General features: G+C 47.8%; 1 protein-coding gene across 2 annotated transcripts in view; it reads left to right on the forward strand.

Moving 5' to 3' along the window:
- Positions 1–17740, forward strand: part of FKBP5 (FKBP prolyl isomerase 5) — a 77187-nt gene that overhangs the window by 55169 nt on the left and 4278 nt on the right. Inside the window, exons 6-8 of one of the 2 annotated variants that reach the window (XM_027770199.1) lie at positions 600–690; positions 3567–3650; positions 13414–13599. In XM_027770199.1, the coding sequence (XP_027626000.1) occupies positions 600–690; positions 3567–3650; positions 13414–13599 (361 nt within the window). Of the gene's footprint in view, positions 1–599; positions 691–3566; positions 3742–13413; positions 13600–17740 lie in introns of both variants that reach the window. The other variant, XM_027770200.1, reaches the window with a different exon arrangement.

Genomic DNA, 17740 nt, shown 5'->3' on the forward strand with positions numbered 1-17740 from the left:
AAAGAAAGAAAGAAAGAAAGAAAGAAAGAAAGAAAGAAAGAAAGAAAGAAAGAAAGAAAGAAAAATATTGTGAGGATGTATTTTTTTACATGATGTATGAACATTGTCCCCCCCCCCCAATTTATCTGACAAAATAGAACTATGGGAAGGTAACAATACTTTAAAGTTAAAAGCTTATTAAAATTATAGGCCTTATTATATACCTGTAACAAACACCACGGTAGCAATTATAGTGGCTGTCTTCTCTGTCCTGCTGATAAAGCTTAGGGGGAAAGCCCTGGTAGCCAAATGTCTGCTTTATAATAAGAACTAGATGTAAAATCAAGCAGAGAACAAGGCAGTGATGTTTAAAACCACATTAAGCAAGGAGTCCAGGTTTGCATTACATGTGGGTGGGATAGAAAGAAGAAAACTCAACCCATCCTGGTTTCTAAGAGAAGCTCGGCAGCCATACTTGGCACTCTCTTCGGATCCACACTGGTTATCTTCAGGGTCTCATGTGCGTAGCCCTCTGCTAATCTGATGCCTCAGGATACTGGAGGAAGGGCCTGGAAATACACCAATTCTTTTAAAGTTTTATTTTTTACTCTCCATTTCAGATATGGTTTTGGAGAGGCAGGGAAGCCTAAATTTGGCATTGAACCCAATGCTGAGCTTTTATATGAAGTTACACTTAAGAGCTTCGAAAAGGTGAGAAAATACCAATTTTTCTAAAATGCGGTCGATTTCTTCTCCATCCACTTCCTGTAGATTGTGTCTAACGTTACTCGGTGGTACAGTTGATGGGTGGTATTTATTAGTATGGTGTGCTTTTTCTTCATCCAGTCTGTCCTTTGTGTGTGACACTGCTTTTAGAATGGGACAAGTGACATAGCACAGCCGATACACAACCAAGGAGCTCAGTGTTCTTATTTTGTTCTTACGTGTCAGCCTCTTTTTTTTTTTCCCAAACTTTTTTGGGTAGAATCCAAGACTTGTTCCCGTATTTGTTCCTAGACTTGTTCTTTTTGTACTTTTTTTCCCGGGTTGAGGACAGAAAGGTTCACGTTCTGCCAAGCACTCCTCAGGGGAGTGGGGCGCAGTTTTTCCGTGCAGAACGGGGCCGTACCCTTCTCAGGAGTCACGGAGAGCCCCCCACTGTGACCTCAAGTTGTCCTCGCAATTGGAAGACCTCAGGGGCCCCAGACTTTGTGACCGGGGACACTGGAAAGAAACCTGGGTCTTTTCTTTTCATACGTGTCCAAAAGGAGAAGGGAAAGAATGAGTCGCCGCGGATTCCAGAAGCAGTGCGCCCCCGAGCACGTTTGCCGCTCAGGCCCACCCTGCCCCCGGCAGGGCAGCGATGTGACCAGGATGTGACCAGACAATGAGCTGCCACCTGCAGCTCCTCCCCCCTGCATTTCTCAAGCCCCGCCCTTCCCAGGGCGCCTCCAGGACTACACTTCGCATTCCCGTCGTGTCCCCTCACTGTGTCCACGTTGTGTACATGACGCGCTTGAGTGCAGACGTGACTGTCAGAAGAGCGTGGTCCTTGGGCCTGTACCTCTGGGCTGAGAAGTGGGGGAAGACTGCGTCTGGCCTTTCCCCTGACAGTGACGTTCCTGATCATACCCGTCCCACTCCGCGTGTCCCAGAACAGATGCAGGCTCTGTCATGCCGTCGCTGTCAGGCAGCCTCTTCCGGAGGCCTGCTAACTCCACACAGGTCCTCCAGGGCCGTGCTCAGAGCACCGCGTGGTGCATGTTAAGGAGACAGAAGAGGATCTTTAGTCTGGGTCATCTAGACCTCTGGCTTTCCTAGTCCCATTTTTATGAAAAAGCCCCCTGCCCCTTCCCACCCATGGCCCAGTGGACCCTCCTTTAGGAGCATTCTGGCCGTGGCATGCCTGCGAGCCTGTTCTCTCGTCACTCCGCAGCACGTCCAGCAACTGCTCGGCCTGTTTTAAACCATGGGAAGGTGTGTGATGTTGGCGGGATAATGCGATTTAATTCTCTGCCTTAGAGTATTGAAGCTGTATTTTTACTTCAGAAAGACTGAAGCCAATATAAAAAACGCAAAGGGCACTTGTTAGCTTTTTAAATAATGGAGCTAGATTGTTAGGAAGCAACACAGGTTGCCTGAAAGACTAGTAACCCTCTCATTATTCACTTTAAAAAGGCAGAAGGGCGGGACCAGCAGGTGGCGTAATAGCTATGCCACTGGACTCCCATGTAGTCGACCACAGTTCGAGTCCTGGACCTGGTGACTTAAACTCACGCTGGGCGCGTGTGCGTACGTGCCCAAGATCCCAGATGAGAATGGAGGAGAAGGGATTGCGGCGTGGCCATCCCCCCTGGGGGGTGATTTCTCGCTTTCTGTCTCTCTGTCTAGCGAACACACTCTCCAGCAAGAACACACTCCCTATGGCGGCAAACCTAAAAACAAACTAAAAAGGAGATGGACAGACTGACACCAGGACCACACACTAATCTCTGAATAGAGAAAGCGTAGTTACCCACTTACACACCGTCATGTATGTGCAGAAATGGCACTAACCATGCTCACTGCCACTTTCCCTAAAGGACCCCAGATTGTGATCACCCACCTTCCGAGTCCAGTTGGTTATATGGGAAGGGTTCATATGGACTTGTATCTATACGGGGGAGACCAGGGATACACACCACAGACGAGCAGATGGAAACGAAGTCATTTATTTAGGGCTCCTCGGTGATACTGCTGCATGCGCCTTGCCTTCCCATTTCTGTTTTACTTGAAATTCTAGTACCTCTGCTAGTCGACTCCGTTTGGAGCCTTTAGTGTATCTGGTTGTTTTAGAGTGATGAGACGACTACCGGACCTAGAATTTTGAAAAAAAAAATTTTTGAGAGGTTTTTGCTATAGGGCGCGTGCGCTCGCCAGAAAGACAGAGAGATAGAAAACGAGAAATCACCCCCCAGGGGGAATGGCCACGCCGCAATCCCTTCTCCTCCATTCTCCTCTCACGATCTTAGGCACGCACGCACACGCACCCAGTGTGAGTTTAAGCCACTGGGTCCGGAACTCGAACCACGGTCGACTACATGGGAGTCCAGCGACATAGCCATTATGCTAACTGCTGGTCCCAAATTTTGAAAATTCTATACAAATGTACTGCTCGGACTAGACTATAGTCGTGTTCCCACTTAGAGTTGAAACATGGAGGCTTGGGAGAAACAACGTAATCGGTTTTGCAAAGGGTAATTACAGGCCCTAGCTTCGTGTGGCCTCACCTTGTCATTTTAAAGATACCCTCTGCACAGTGCCCAGCAGTTCACTTTTCACTGTGTGTTTCCCTGTGTCTCCTTCCTCTTCAGTAGCACGGGCCAGGCTGCGGCTTGGCCGTCAGAGGAAGTGAGTCCCTTTGGCAGGATCGGCAGGACTAGCCTGGCAGGGAGTTGGCGGTAGCACGGGTTTCAGTGGCTGGTGCATCTTGACTTCTGCATGTCCTCTAGAAGTAGCCGCTAAGTAGCCGCTGTTTGTTCTAAGGGGCATCAAGGGATGCTTTTCCTTCTTCGTTGATCTAAACATTGTCACAAATTTACATACAGGCCAAAGAATCCTGGGAGATGGATACCAAAGAAAAATTGGAGCAGGCTGCCATTGTCAAAGAGAAGGGGACTGTGTACTTCAAGGTCTGTGAGTCCCTGTGCAATCCATCTTTTCACCTCAAAGAGTTTACTCAAGTGTCAATGACTTTCGCTGATATTCCCTACTCTGCTCTTGGTAAGAATAAGCCTGGATTTCTTTCAAGTCATTTCAATATAAGAAACGGTGAGGAAAGAATGGATTGATGGAAGGGGAAAAGGATACAGAGACCTCCTTGACACATCCTACCTTGGGTTGTAACCTATAAAGGCACAGCAGGCCTGGCTTGCCTGCCCGCTGTATCCCTCAAGGCCAAAAGCATCTTACTTGGTACCTAGTTGGTACTCAACAAGTGTTTATGGAATAAAAAAAGAATAAATAATTGTGTGGTGGTTGTGGCAGCCGGATCCCAGATGGCTGACCTCACCGTTCAAGTCTGGGACCTGGCAGCTTGATAAACATACCGTGTGTGCGGGCTCCCCAGATCCCAGCAGGGTGGAGACATGGAGAAGGGCTTATGGAGTGACCGTGCCTGGTGGGATTGTATTTTCTCCTCCCTCTCTCGTGCTGTTTCTCTCTGGCAAGCACAAGAACCCTCCGGCAAGTAATTTTTTCAAAAAGAACCAATCATTGTTAGCAAGTAGTATACTGTATAGGGGTAAGTTTCACATCAGTTTCCTTTCCACTGTCTCGGTGAAGTCACCAGGGCCCATGACAGAAGGAAGGACAGCATGCACAGAGTTCAAAGGAAGCTCAAGGAGGAAGTATTCACTGCTTCTCATGGCCAGGACCACCTCTGCACAGTTGCTCTTGTGAGGCCTCCAGAAATTCCCAAACAATTGCTCACCTATGCTTTCTTCTAGGGATGTGGCGTTTTCTTGCTTAGATCTTAACCCCCAGTATGTAGGGAAGAAGAACTAGCACTTGGATTGTAATCAGAATGTTTCTTCCCCACCTCGCCTGTTTGCCACCTCCGTGTCAAGTGGGAAGGGTCCATGATGAGCAGAGTTAAAGAGAGACTCGGAGACTTGTCACGACTTCTCTCCTTTTTCTCTGCCTTTTCTCTCTCACCACTGCAGTCACAGAAATGCGATGATTTTTTAAAATTATTATTTATTTAATTTTATTTATTCATTCATTTATTTTAATTTGACCAGAGCGAGACAGAGAGAGAGAGATAGAGAGAAAGAGAGAGGGAAAGGGAGAAAGGAAGCCGCCAGGTCCAGGGACGCGAACCATGGCCAGCCATGTGGGAGTGTCCAGCACCTTAACCACCACGCCACCTGCTGGTCCCTGTGATGATGTTTTCTGACAGTGTAAAACGGCAATGCGTAAGCTTACACGTCTTTATGGAGCATTTGCTATAAGATACTACTGAGTTTACAACCTTGTCTAGAGGGAGGAGGAATAAAATCACTGAGGACTGTATGTGGATGTATCAGCATCATTGACACAGGGCCACGGCGCTCTTTGTCTTTGAAACTTTCAGTTTAGTGCAAGAGTAATGCAATATGTAACGAGGATGAGTTTTTATGTGTCAAACTTCTGTTTAGTTATGCATAAGTAGATACCGGGTTCTAATTGAAAATATACTTCTTGCAGTGGGTTGTAGTCAGGCAAATTTGAAAGTATGTTTAAATAATGCGTAGTAAATGTATACATATAGAGAATAACACATCGTAGGTTAAGCAATATACAGTAGGTTAAATAATTATTTATATACTTAGGACTATGTATAATTATTTATTATATATACCAAAATAATGTAGTCTCTAGAGAGTGTTGGGGTAGGATGAGAGAAGGACTCTTTGAGTTGGAAATTGGGAAATCTGGGCTTTATGGCTCCTCAAATGATTTAAAGTCATTTAAAATCCAAAGAGTTCGTTCGCATGTGAAAGGCGAGGGAATTAGACTAGATAAACCACACACACACACACACACACACACACACACACACACACTGGCTTTCTAGCTCTAAATTTCTAAACTCTTGAGCTTGTGTTTTTGTTTTTGGTTTTGTTTTTTGTTTTTGTTTTTTTTTTTGAAATATTCTAATGGAGGGACCCGCAGGTGGCCTGGTAGTTTAGGGCACTGAACTCCCACATGGCCAGCCGTGGTTTGAGCTCCGGACCTGGCGGCTTGCTCTCTATCTTTCTCTTCTCTCTCTGTGTGTCTCTCTAGTCAAAATTGGAAAATAATGATAATAAATAATTCTTTTAAAAGAAAATTCTAATGGAGGTATATTGGATACTTCTCAACTATTTAGATAAGACTCCAAATGGATTATTTATACACAACTAAATACACAGTGCACTAGAATAGAAACATTTCTGTAAAATCCCTTAAGACTCGTAAGTCCTGAATGGAGTTTCCATATTCCTGGGGTTCATAAAAGTCCTTAACTGTATTTTATGTGTTTCCCTAAATTTCTGAATAGAATATTAACAATTTTGGGGGGCTGTAGGGAGAGGCTTTTGGCATTTGGCTAGATTATATCTATTCAGTGTCATGAAACAGCTCAGAGGGGCCCGCAGGTGGCGTGGTAGTTAAGGTCCTGGACTCCCACGTGGCCAACCACAATTTGAGTCCCGGACCTGGAGGCTTGCTTTCTCACTTCCCCCTTCCCTTGTTCTCTCTGTCTCTTTGGTCACAATTTAAAAATAATTGTAAATACTAATAATGAATAAAATTAAAGAAAGAAATAATTTCATTTAAAAAAAAGTTTTTTTAAAGTTTTTGGCTACTGATGACACAGAACCTTAAGAGAACATCACTGGTAACAAAAAAAGGTCACAAAACCATGTGTCATTTAGCTGTGTCTTGAATATATACAGACATACACATACAGAGAGATGGCCAGAATTAGTGGTTAGTAGGAGAAAGCAGTGTTTGTTTGTACAGTTATTTTGTTGCTTATTAGCATCACGACTGTAAGAGTGACTTGTGTATTTTATAATACTATAAACCTTCTTAAAATTACTGATCTTTGGGGACCAGCAGTTAGCGTAATGGCTATGTCACTGGACTCCCATGTAGTCGACCACGGTTCACATCCCGGACCCGGTGACTTAAAAGTCACACCGGCTGCGTGTGCGTGCGTGCCCAAGATCCCGAAAGAATATGGAGGAGAAGGGATTGCGGTGTGACCATCCCCCCTGGGGGGTGATTTCTTGCTTTCTGTCTCTGTCTCTCTCTGTCTTCTGGCAAGCACACGCACCCTATAGCAAAAACCTCTCCAAAAAAAAAAAACTTACTGATCTTTGGATAAAGTCTGGATCAGCAGTCACACATATGGGACAGATTATTTTTAACATGCAGTTTGATAGACGGAGTCTTTCAAAACATTAGTCCACTGGGGGAAAATTAGTGAAAAGTTCAAAACCACTGACCTGAGCCTTTTCTCCCAGAACGTCTCTGTGAACATTCTGTACCACTAAGAACTTCCCTGGAGGCGCCTTCGTAATTGTAGGTAAAGATCCCGGCCGCGATCCTAGCTTCAGCTGCGGGAGTTTCCTGCACACGTCCCTTCCCTTCTCAGCCTTCAGGGCAGGTTTCGATCGCCGTCCTGCCCTCGTGGCCCGTCTGCCCAGAGTCGTTAGCTTGGCACGTTGTCCCCCGCGCAGATGCACGTGTGGGTGAGGGCAGAGACGGGCTGACTAGATGGCCACACTTCATGCCATGAGCATGCGGGCGTGCTGGCCCCCTTGACCTGTGTTGGCATACACTTACGTGGAGGGGTCTCTCCCCTTTGGAGGCCTGCCCTCTGCTTTTAAATGGGAATGATGTTACTGCTTAGATGGTGAAATTTGAGCCTGTGAACACGAGGGAGGAGAGCGGTCGAGCACTCTGTTCACTGGGCCCTGAGCATCATCGTGAGGTCCGTACAGCAGAGTGTGCTGTGCCCGGCCTGTGCAGGCCAGGTAGTAGACCGCGTCTCGCCCTCACCGCCAGTGCTGGGGACAGCAGCATCAGCCTCACATCTGCTTGGTTTCTCCTCCCCACTGAGGGCCCTGCTGCGGTGCCGGACTCTTGCTCCCCCTTGTGTCCCTCTGGGGAAGAAAGCATCTAAAGCAAGCTAGTGAAGGGTAATCCTCCAGCCACCCAAGTTCCCAGCAAACCAGGCTTCACCATGCTTCAACACCCTCGCCTACCCACGATACCAGTAACGCAATTTAGAAATGAGTCTAATATGGCTCAGGATGTGGGAGTTAAAAGGAGAGGCCTTGGGCCGGCCCCACGGCTTAGTAGTTAAAGGGGGCTAGATCCTCCACGGCCAGCCACGCAGTATGAATCCCAGCCCTGGCAGCCTCAAAAACATGCTGGTGCGTGTGGTCCCAAATCCGAATGCAGAGGGAAAGTATGTGCATGCGTGCTCAAAATCCTGACAGGTGGGGAAACGAAGGTCCGGTAGTGTGACCACACCCCACTAGGGGGTGCTCGAGGGCTTGTGCTGGCTCGCTCTGGCTCTTGCTCTCAGAATAGCACATGTGCCCTCGGCAAAATGTTTTGAAAACTTCTAAGAGTAATCCACCCTGTCTTTTTATCTCCTTCCTTCTATTTTAGTGCAGGATTTTTCAGCCACCACACTATTGACATTTGGAGCCAGATAATTTTTTATCTGGGGGCTACCTTATGCATTGTAAGTTTATTTATTTATTTTTTAATGGGGGTGGGTGGTTTGTTTTTCTGGAGGGTGTGTGCACTCACCAGAGAGAGGGAGGAGAGGAGAAGCACCTCCCCTTACAAATGGTCACAGTGCAATCCCTTCTCCTCCATTTCTCCCGCCTTTGGGATTTGGGCACACATACACACATGCCCGGAATGTGTGCTAGGCTGCTGTTAAGCTGCTGGGTCTGGGACTTGAACCATGTGGTTGATCATGTGGGATCTGGTGCCTCAACCACCAGGCCATGGAGCTGGCCCCTGCCCACTAGATGCTAGTAGCATCCTCCCCTCCAGGTGTGACTTCTACAGATACCTCCAGACATTGCCAAGCGTCTCACCCCCAGGTAAGGACTGCTGTTTCGGTTCCTCAGAAGCAGGAATACCACTAACAAGGACTTTTGCCAGAGACCACACATGCGCACCAGAGAGAGAGGAAAGAGTACGAAATCATCCCTGGGGAAAATGGCCACACCACAGTCCCTTCTTCTCTCAGGATTTGGGGCACGTAAACACGTGTGCCCCCAGGCTGTTTTTTCAAGTTGCTGGGTCTGGGACTCGAACCACACCCAGGATCCAGCCTTAACCTCCATGCCATCTGTTGGCCTCAAAGTCCAAACTTTTTAAGCACGAACACAATGACATAACTAGAAAATTCTGCACCTGACCTTGTGCAACAAGCCTCAGTCAAAACATTACAATACAAAAATATTTTTTAATTACCTTCAAGTTCTATATATATTGAAACAAATGAATTGTGTGTTGGGACTTGGGTCCCATCCCCATGACATCTCATTATATACAGGTAGTCTTTAGAAAGTTCATGGAAAAAGCCTATGATGAAAAAACTATGCATAGATTTCTGGGTTTTTTTGCATAAAAATAAAACATATACTTTTAAAATTTTTATTTGTTTGATTTTTATGTATTTATTTAGAGATTTTTGTCATAGGGTGCATGTACTTGCTGGAGAGACAGAGGCAGTGAGAGGGAATGTAAGAAATCACTCCCAAGGGGAGATGGCCACACCACGATCTCTTCTCCATTCTCCTCCTGGGACCTTGGACATGCACACACATATATGCCCAGTGTGATTTTCAAGCCATCAGGTCCAGATCTCGAACCGCAGTTGGCCACGTGGGAGTCCAGCTACACAACCACCACACCACCTGCTGGCCTGATTATTATTTTTAATTTTGCTATAGGGCATGTACACTCACCAGAGAGAGACAGTAAGAAAGGACACCACCCGATCCAGGACTCGAACTACAGTCAACCATGTGGGAGTCCAGTACCTTAACCACCATGCCACCTCTGCAGCCTCATACATGTACTTTTTTAATCTTATTAATTTTTTAATTTGCCAGCAGACGTATACATTCACTGGAAAGACAGAGAGAGGAAGTGAGGGCCCCCCCCCCATGGGGCCATCATGTGCAATCTCTTCTCTCCCTTTTTCTCTCCTTTCAGGATTTTGGGCACTCACACACATGTGCCCAGCCTGTTTTTCAAGCCACTGGGTCTGGGACGCAAACTGCCCATTCAGCCATGTGTGATCTATCCACCTTAACCACCATGCCACTGGTTGGCCTCAAGCTTGTACTTTAATTCTATTTTCCACAAACTTTTTGAAGGCCTCTCATATTACAAATATTTCAAAATCCAGAAAAATCGGAAACACTTTGGCCCAGGCATTTCAGATAAAGGGTATTCAACATGTACCTAGAAGAATGTCCAAAAAATTAAAGATGCTCTGTAAATATAAAGGAACCGTTCAGAAGTCTGTTTTTCTAGGAACCACTGTGGCCTTCTACCGTCCTGAGTATTCAGAACCCACAGAAATGACAGTGCTAAGAACTAGGTCTCCATCCTCCTGGGCTCTTTTTTCCTCTCCCTGGAACCAGGCATTAGGCGGGCCAGCCGTGTAGCAGAGGTAAGCCCTGTGTGTAGGGAGTCGCATCCCACATGACCCCTGTGGTTGAGTCCTGGCCCTGGTGGCAGGAAGAGAAAGACCAGGCGCATGTGCTGCTCGCCCCAAATCCTGAAGGGGTGAGGAATGGAGGGGAAGTGGTGGCAGCATGACCACGTGCCACTGATGGGGGCTTTGTCCCTTCCTCCCTCTCTAGCAAGCACATGCACCCACTGGCAACTCAAACATTTAAACAGGTACAAAAGAGGAGGGGTATAGTAGATGGTTGGAAGAGTTCATGGTTATCCTAGAGGCGAAGGAGGAGGAGAGAATAAGAAACTAGGCCTGGCGGGGAAATGCCCACCCTCCGTTGGTCTGGATGCAGTGGCCCTTTCGTTTCTACTCACACCTCCATGTCTTGCTCTCTGTAATGGGAACGGTTTTGACTCCGTAGTTGTGTCCCTTTGACTTGAATACTTACTCAACAAGCCTTTTCGTTAAGGGCCTCTTTGAGCTAAACCCTGGATATCCCAAAAGGAACAGGACATGCCCTCTGTCCTCAAAGAGCTCATAACCCACCAAGAGAAAAGGCAGTGACCGAAAGAAGACACCACCCTTGAAACTGTGGACTTTATCATTTATTTTTTATTTTTTAAGCTTTTTGCCATAGGGCATGTGCGCTTGCCAGAGACAGAGACAGAGAGAGGGAAAATGAGAAATCACCCCCCCGGGGGATGGTCACACTGCAGTCCCTGTCCTCCATTATCCTGGGATTTGGGGCATGCACGCACACATGCCTGGTGTGAATTTCAAGCCACTGGGTTGGGAACTTGAACTGCAGTTGGCTTTGTAGGAGCCCAGCGTCTTAACCACCAGGCCACCTGCTGGCCCTTTGTAGACTTATTTTTATTGCTGTGTAGTGCCCCAGACGGAGTGGTTGGCCTAACGCAGAGGCAAAAGTAAATACTGGCTAAGTCAGCCTGAGCTGCCATAACAAAATGCCAGGATGAGGGGGCAATAGGAGTTTATGTCTCACAGTTCTAGAGACGAGAACAGCAGAGGCTGTGTGGTGGGACCGTCACCTTGGGGTGCTCACAGCCCTCTTGCTGCTGTGTCCTCGTCGGAGTGTGGTGTGGTGTGGTGTGGAATCAGACCCTGTGCAGTCTTTCCTTACAAGGACACCAAGCCCACCGTGGGGCCCACCCTCATAACCTCATCCAAATAATTCCCTCTCAAAGGCCCCTCCAAATGTCTTCACCCTGGGTTGAAGGCTTCCACGTGTGAATTTGGGGTAGAGGACACATCCGGCACACAGAAAATATAATTTCCCCAAGAATGTCAGCTTTGGGACCAGCAGTTAGCGTAATGGCTATGTCACTGGACTCCCATGTAGTCGACCATGGTTCAAGTCCCGGACCCAGTGGCTTAAACTCACACCGGCTGCGTGTGCATGCGTGCCCCAGATCCCAAGAGGAGAATGGAGAAGTGATTGTGGCGTGGCCATCCCCCCAGGGGGGTGATTTCTCACTTTCTATCTCTCTGTCTCTCTGGCGAGTGCACGTGCCCTATAGCAAAAATCTCTCCCCTCCCCCCCAAAAAAGAAGAATATCAGCTTTTATTGGGGGCAGCAGGTGGCATGGTGTTTGGGGTGCTAGACTCATGGCCAGCCATGGTTTGAGTCCTGGACTTGGCAGCTTGCTTTCTCACTTTCTCTCTCTGTTGTCTCTTTGTCTCTCTCTGGTGAGTAAATGTACCCTGTAGCAAATAAAAGTAATAAAATTAAATAAATAATATTTTAATTAAAAAAATACTTTTAGCTTGTACAATGAGAGGACCTGTTTTCATGTTCTTAAAGATCAGTGATGTCTCTTGACTTTCTGAGGCAAAGAGGGTGAAGACTGATTTCAGTCCTTCTTCGTAACGTCTCAGAACCCTCGCGCACCGCTTGCCCTCAGCGAGGCCCGGGAGCTCCGTGAGTCTCCCCTCTCCTGAACAAGTGGCTGTAAAGCTGGACATTCAGACCCAGGCCTTCCAGTCAGAGCAGGTCTCTCCCAACGTCGTCCCCGGAAAATCGACATCAGGGCTTCTTCCTGCAGGGGCTGCCGCCTTCTTGAAGTCCTTTTTGACAGGCACGTTCTCTAAGACCTCCGGGTTTTCTCTTACTCAGATTCTCCGGTGAGGATGGGAGTGTGTAGGGAGAGAGATGGCTTACGTCTCTAACTCTGGGGAGGCCTAGGGGCCTGGTCTTAACCTCTGTCCTGGTCAGACACTGAGTGTGACGTCCTAAGGTCTGGCTGCTTTCTGCCATCTGGCAGGATGTGTCATCTGTGTTTTTGAGCTGTAACACTCCTGCAAAGGAGAGCCCGCACCCGCCCTCCCTCCCCATGGGTGCACTTACCAGCTGTCACTCCATCTCTGGTTCTTCTTAAGGCGGCAGCGAACACGCCGTCGTTTCCCGGGCTTTCGCACGTACAACGCATATGTAAAATTAACTCACGCCATCATTTGCAGGTGCTGGCCTTCTAATCAAGTAAGAGAACAAAAACAGGAGCTGGAGAAAGCTTTTGCTCACGGAGTTGACTGACTCCCACGTGATTTATGTTGTCCCGTAGTTGTTCCTTGTGTTGGGGGCTGCTGCTCGGCTCCTTATTCCCATGGGCTGTAGAGGAGGGGTCAGCAGATGACAGCCAGTGGGCCAGGTCTGTCCCACTGCCCACGTTGTAAGTCAAGTTTGACCACGACACAGCCACACCCACTTGTTTCCCCACTGGTCGTCCTGATCTGCTTTGCACGAGTGACATGGTTGCGAGGGTGCGACAGACGGTTTTAGACGACCGGCACCTGTCGGATCATGGAGTGCTCCATGCAGCGCTGCACGTCCGGGGACAAGCGGCTCCCCTGTCACAGAGATGCGTGGCGTAGTCAAAACCGCTCAGCACCCTTTTGAAAGGCCGGTGGGAACTAGCAGCAGGCTGTAGCTCAGAAGCCTTGCCGGTCACCTGCTGAAAGGACAGGGCGGACGTACACCCTGCGTGGTGCTGGTGCCTCCCTGAGCCAGCTTTGGGGCCGCCGGGCCTTCCCGAGGGGAGGAACAGGCGCTGGCGTGCACCACCTCCAACCCATGCGGGGATTGACACACGGGGTCGTTCCCTTTGGAGGGTTTGGTTTTCTGGGGAGGGCTGTGCGTTCCGGAGCCCCAGGGAGCCGAGTACCAGTCGTGACTGCTTTTCTCCTCCTAGGGAGGCAAGTACTTGCAGGCGGTGATTCAGTACGGGAAGATCGTGTCCTGGTTAGAGATGGAGTACGGTCTATCCGAGAAGGAATCGAAAGCGTCCGAGTCGTTCCTGCTGGCCGCCTTTCTGAACCTGGCCATGTGCTACCTGAAGCTCCGAGAGTACACCAAAGCCGTGGAGTGCTGCGACAAGGTAAGGGTGCAGCGCTCCGGGCCTCCATCCCCACCGCTAGTCAGCTCCTTCCCAGCCGAAGGGGGGAAGGCTTTCATTCGTGCTTTTGTTGGGTCCTCGGAAAAGTCATGACGCTTTTTTTGCATAGAGAAACAGAAAAATACATCATGACTTTCCGACAACCTAATGTTTATTCGTGTTTGAGATTGTGTATTTCCCAGTGTGAACTGGGAAATTCAGAAGGACGTTGATTACACTCAGACGTTCCTGATCCCTACAGTATTTACCATAATACATTATGAATAAAGGTCTGGGCAAAATTAAACAATGTTCATTTATGATCTGCCTTATACCTATGGTATTTATGTCCAGTTAGACCTACATAACTGCTCAGGTTCAGTTTAAGAAGCAGATTTAATTTCAGCTTTTGGAGACTTTAATATAACAAACTGTAATTGTTCATATAAAGAAGCTGTACGCGTCGTTTTCTATTCAGCTTATTCCCTGGTTAAGTATACACGGAGATGGTTCGGAAGCCCCACAGAGCGCAAGCAGGTGTCCCGTCTGTCTGACTGACCCCGTTTCTGGCCTCCGGTGCTCACAGGGAGCTCCCGGACAGAGGGCTGTCGTGGGTTACGTTGATGTCGTAGTTCACCCAGCAGCTGATGCTACAGGCCTCAGCGTGAACAGTGTCTACTGCACTGTGTGTAGGAGCTAGTCGTCGCAGCTGTCTTAAAAGAAATCGCCAACAGCAGCGGTTCTGTACATCCTTTTAAAAAAGTCTTTTTGTTTGTTTGTTTAGTTTTGTGGGCTAGTGTTTCCTATCATACTACACTGAAGTTTTGCATTAAAAACAGGATGTTGGACCAGCAGCTGGTGTAGTGGTTATGTCACTGGACTCCAGTGTGGCCAGTCGTAGTTCAAGTCCTGGACCCAGGGACTTGAAACTCATGTCAGGCATGTGTATCCACGTGGCCAGTATCCCGGAAGGAGATCACAGGAGAAGGAATGGTGGTGCGGCCATCCCCCCAGGGGGTCACTTCTTACTTTCTGTCTCACCGTCTCTGTCTCTTGTATATTTCTCTCTCTACCCAGTGAGCACTTGTGCCCTAAGGCAAAAACCTCTTTTTTAAAAAAAGAACAGGATGTTATTGTTACTTAACACTAGTAAAACTTTGTGCTACTTCAGGTTTTTTGTTGTAAAGTAATCAAAGTTATTCAAAATGTAAACATAAAAATGTACAAGAGAGTGAACGTCTGTTTATGTAATTCTCGGTGGCTCTCAATACCAGTCATCCCTTATTATACATGTAATGCCTTCCTCTTTCCATACACAGTGTGTATTTTAGTGACACTATACAGATACAGATACCTAGTTTTCTAAAGCAAAGACATCTGCACATCTCATTGGTCCATCAGAGAGCTCTCCCTCATTATTTGTAAGATCTCTTGGGCCGCTGAAAAGTCATGATGCATTTTTGCATAGAAAAACAAAGAAAAACACATCATGACTTTCCAGTGACCCAGTATAATGGAGGCAGGCTGTGTGGCCTGGTGGTTGAGGCAGCCAGATCCCACACGGCCAACTGCACCCTGAGAAACAGGTTGGGTGTGTGCGCACGTGCCCGGAGTCCTAACAGGGTGAAGGAGTGGGAGAGGAGGGTTGCAGAATGGCCGTGTTCTATTGCAGGCATGTTTCTGTCTTTCTGGTAAGCACATGCACACTCTGGCAATACAAAATAGACCTAGGGCCACCCCATGTCCTGGTGGTTAAGGCAGCTGAATCCCACATGGCTGACTGCATGGTTCGAATCCTGGACCCAGCAGCTTGAAAAACACCCCGGGGACCTGTGCATGCATGCCCCAAATCCCAACAGGAAAGAGCAATGGAAGAGGGGATTGCGGTGTCTATGCCCCATGACGGGTGCCTTCTTGCTTCTCCCACCCCCAAGCACATGCACCCTTGGGCCCTTTAAAAGATTTTTAAAGATGTATTTATTTATTTATTTTTATTTGTTGTTATTATTTCTTTTTTAATTTGACTAGAGAGAGACAGAGAAAGAAAAAGAAAGCAAGAAAGCAAGCCACCAGGTCCGGAACTTGAACCATGGTTAGCCATGTGAGAGTCCAGCACTTGAATCGCCACCCCACCTGCAGGCCCCGACTCTGGTGAATTTTAAAAGATCCAGTTTATATCTTTCTTAATTGCTGCAGGGCTCCTGTGCTCACCAGGGTCGGGGAGGAGGAAGGAGAAAGCACCCTTCTATGAGCCATAGTCATGCCACAGTCCCTCCTCCATTTCTCTTACTGGGATTTTTGGGTACCCACGTGCACATATACATGATGTGTTTTTGAAACCACCAGGGCCAGGATTCAAACCATGGTAAGGGGCCAGCAGTTAGCGTAATGGCTGTGTTGCTGAACTCCCATGTAGTCGACCGCAGTTCAAGTCCCGGACCCGGTGGCTTAAACTCATGCCGGGCATGTGTGTGTGCATGCCCAAGATCCTGAGAGGAGAATGGAGGAGAAGGGATTGAGGCGTGGCCATCCCCCCCCGGGGGGGGTGATTTCTTGCTTTCTGTGTCTGTCTGGCGAGCGCACACATCCTATAGCAAAAACCTCTCAAAAAAATAAATAAATAAAAGCCATGGTAAGCCTGTGTGATCCAGCTCCCTTCAACCACTCGGCCATGGGGTCGACCCTATAATGGCTCTTTTCTTTTTTTTTTAGTTTTGCTAAAATTAATGTTAAGTTTTGCTAAAATGAAAAGGGCATATAGGCTTGCCAGAAAGACCAGGAGCAGGAAAGCACTGCCCGTGAGGTTTTTGCTATAGGGTGTGTGCACTTACCAGGCAGACAGAGAGAGACAGAGAGACAGAAAGTGAGAAATCACCCCCCGGGGGGATGGTCACACCGCAATCCCTTCTCCTCCATTCTCCTCTTGGGATCTTGGGCATGCACGCACACGCGCCTGGCGTGAGTTTAAGCCACCAGGTCCGGGGACGTGAACTACGGTCGACTACATGGGAGTCCAGCGACATAGCCATTACGCTAACTGCTGGTCCCCCAGATTTTTTTTAATATGTTGGGGAGAGAGGTATTTTTGACAGGGTTCTACCACATCATGATCTTTCCTACCCCAGCTCCTGGTTAGTCATGACCACAGGTGTGTAACACTGCAGCTGACCTGCTGAGGTTGGGCCAGGCACTGAACCCAAGCCTCCCACCCAGCCCCAGCTGTCACATGGTGGCACCCTCCCATGTGCACCATTCCAGATTATTGGTCTGTCCTTTATTGATTGACGCATATTACTACTGTTTTTGTTGTTGTTGTTTTGGAGAGAGAGATTTTTACTGTAGGACACATGCACTCACCAGATAGACAGAAAGCAAGTAGTCACCCCCAGGGTGAGTGGCCATGCTGCAATCCCTTCTCCGGTCTTCTCTCAGAATTTTGGGCACACACACACACACACACATGCCCAGTGTGAGTTTTAAGCCGCTGGGTCTGGGACTCGAACCGTGGATGACTATGTGGGAGTCCTGCAACCTAACCCTTACGCCATCTGCTGGTCCTGCATATTACTACTATTAACCCTTTGTCTGACGATAGAGAAGCTGTTCTCATTTGTTTGCCTTTTAACCTGTGGATTATATCATTCTCTGAAAAAAAAGTTTTAATATTTGCAGTCAATTCTGTCTTTCTCTTTCCAGTTAAAGGGCTTTTGGAGTGTAAAAATAAGTTATATTCTTGGGGGGGGGGTGTTGTATGTAAATATAATTGGCCCAGAACTAACTTTTGTGTTTATGATGGAAGGGAAGAACTTAACCCAACTTCTGTGCAGGCAGGTGGTGCCCAGTGTCCTGGTCCCATTATTGCAGTTAATCTTTCCCCACTGAGTGACGTTACCGCCTTTGTCAGTTTTAAAGGCTTTCTTTTTTAAAAAAAAGAATTATTTTATTTAATTTTTTTTTTTGAGAGGTTTTTGCTATAGGGCACGTGTGCTCACCAGACAGGCGGAGAGAGACAGAAAGCGAGAAATTAACCCCCAGGGGGGATGGCCACGCTGCAGTCCCTTCTCCTCCGTTCTCCTCTCGGGATCTTGGGCACACACGCACACACACGCCTGACGTGAGTTTAAGCCACCAGGTCTGGGACTTC

The sequence above is a fragment of the Tupaia chinensis genome, unplaced genomic scaffold (genome assembly GCF_000334495.1).
Source record: "Tupaia chinensis unplaced genomic scaffold, TupChi_1.0 Scaffold000116_1, whole genome shotgun sequence".
Lineage (NCBI taxonomy): Eukaryota > Metazoa > Chordata > Mammalia > Scandentia > Tupaiidae > Tupaia > Tupaia belangeri.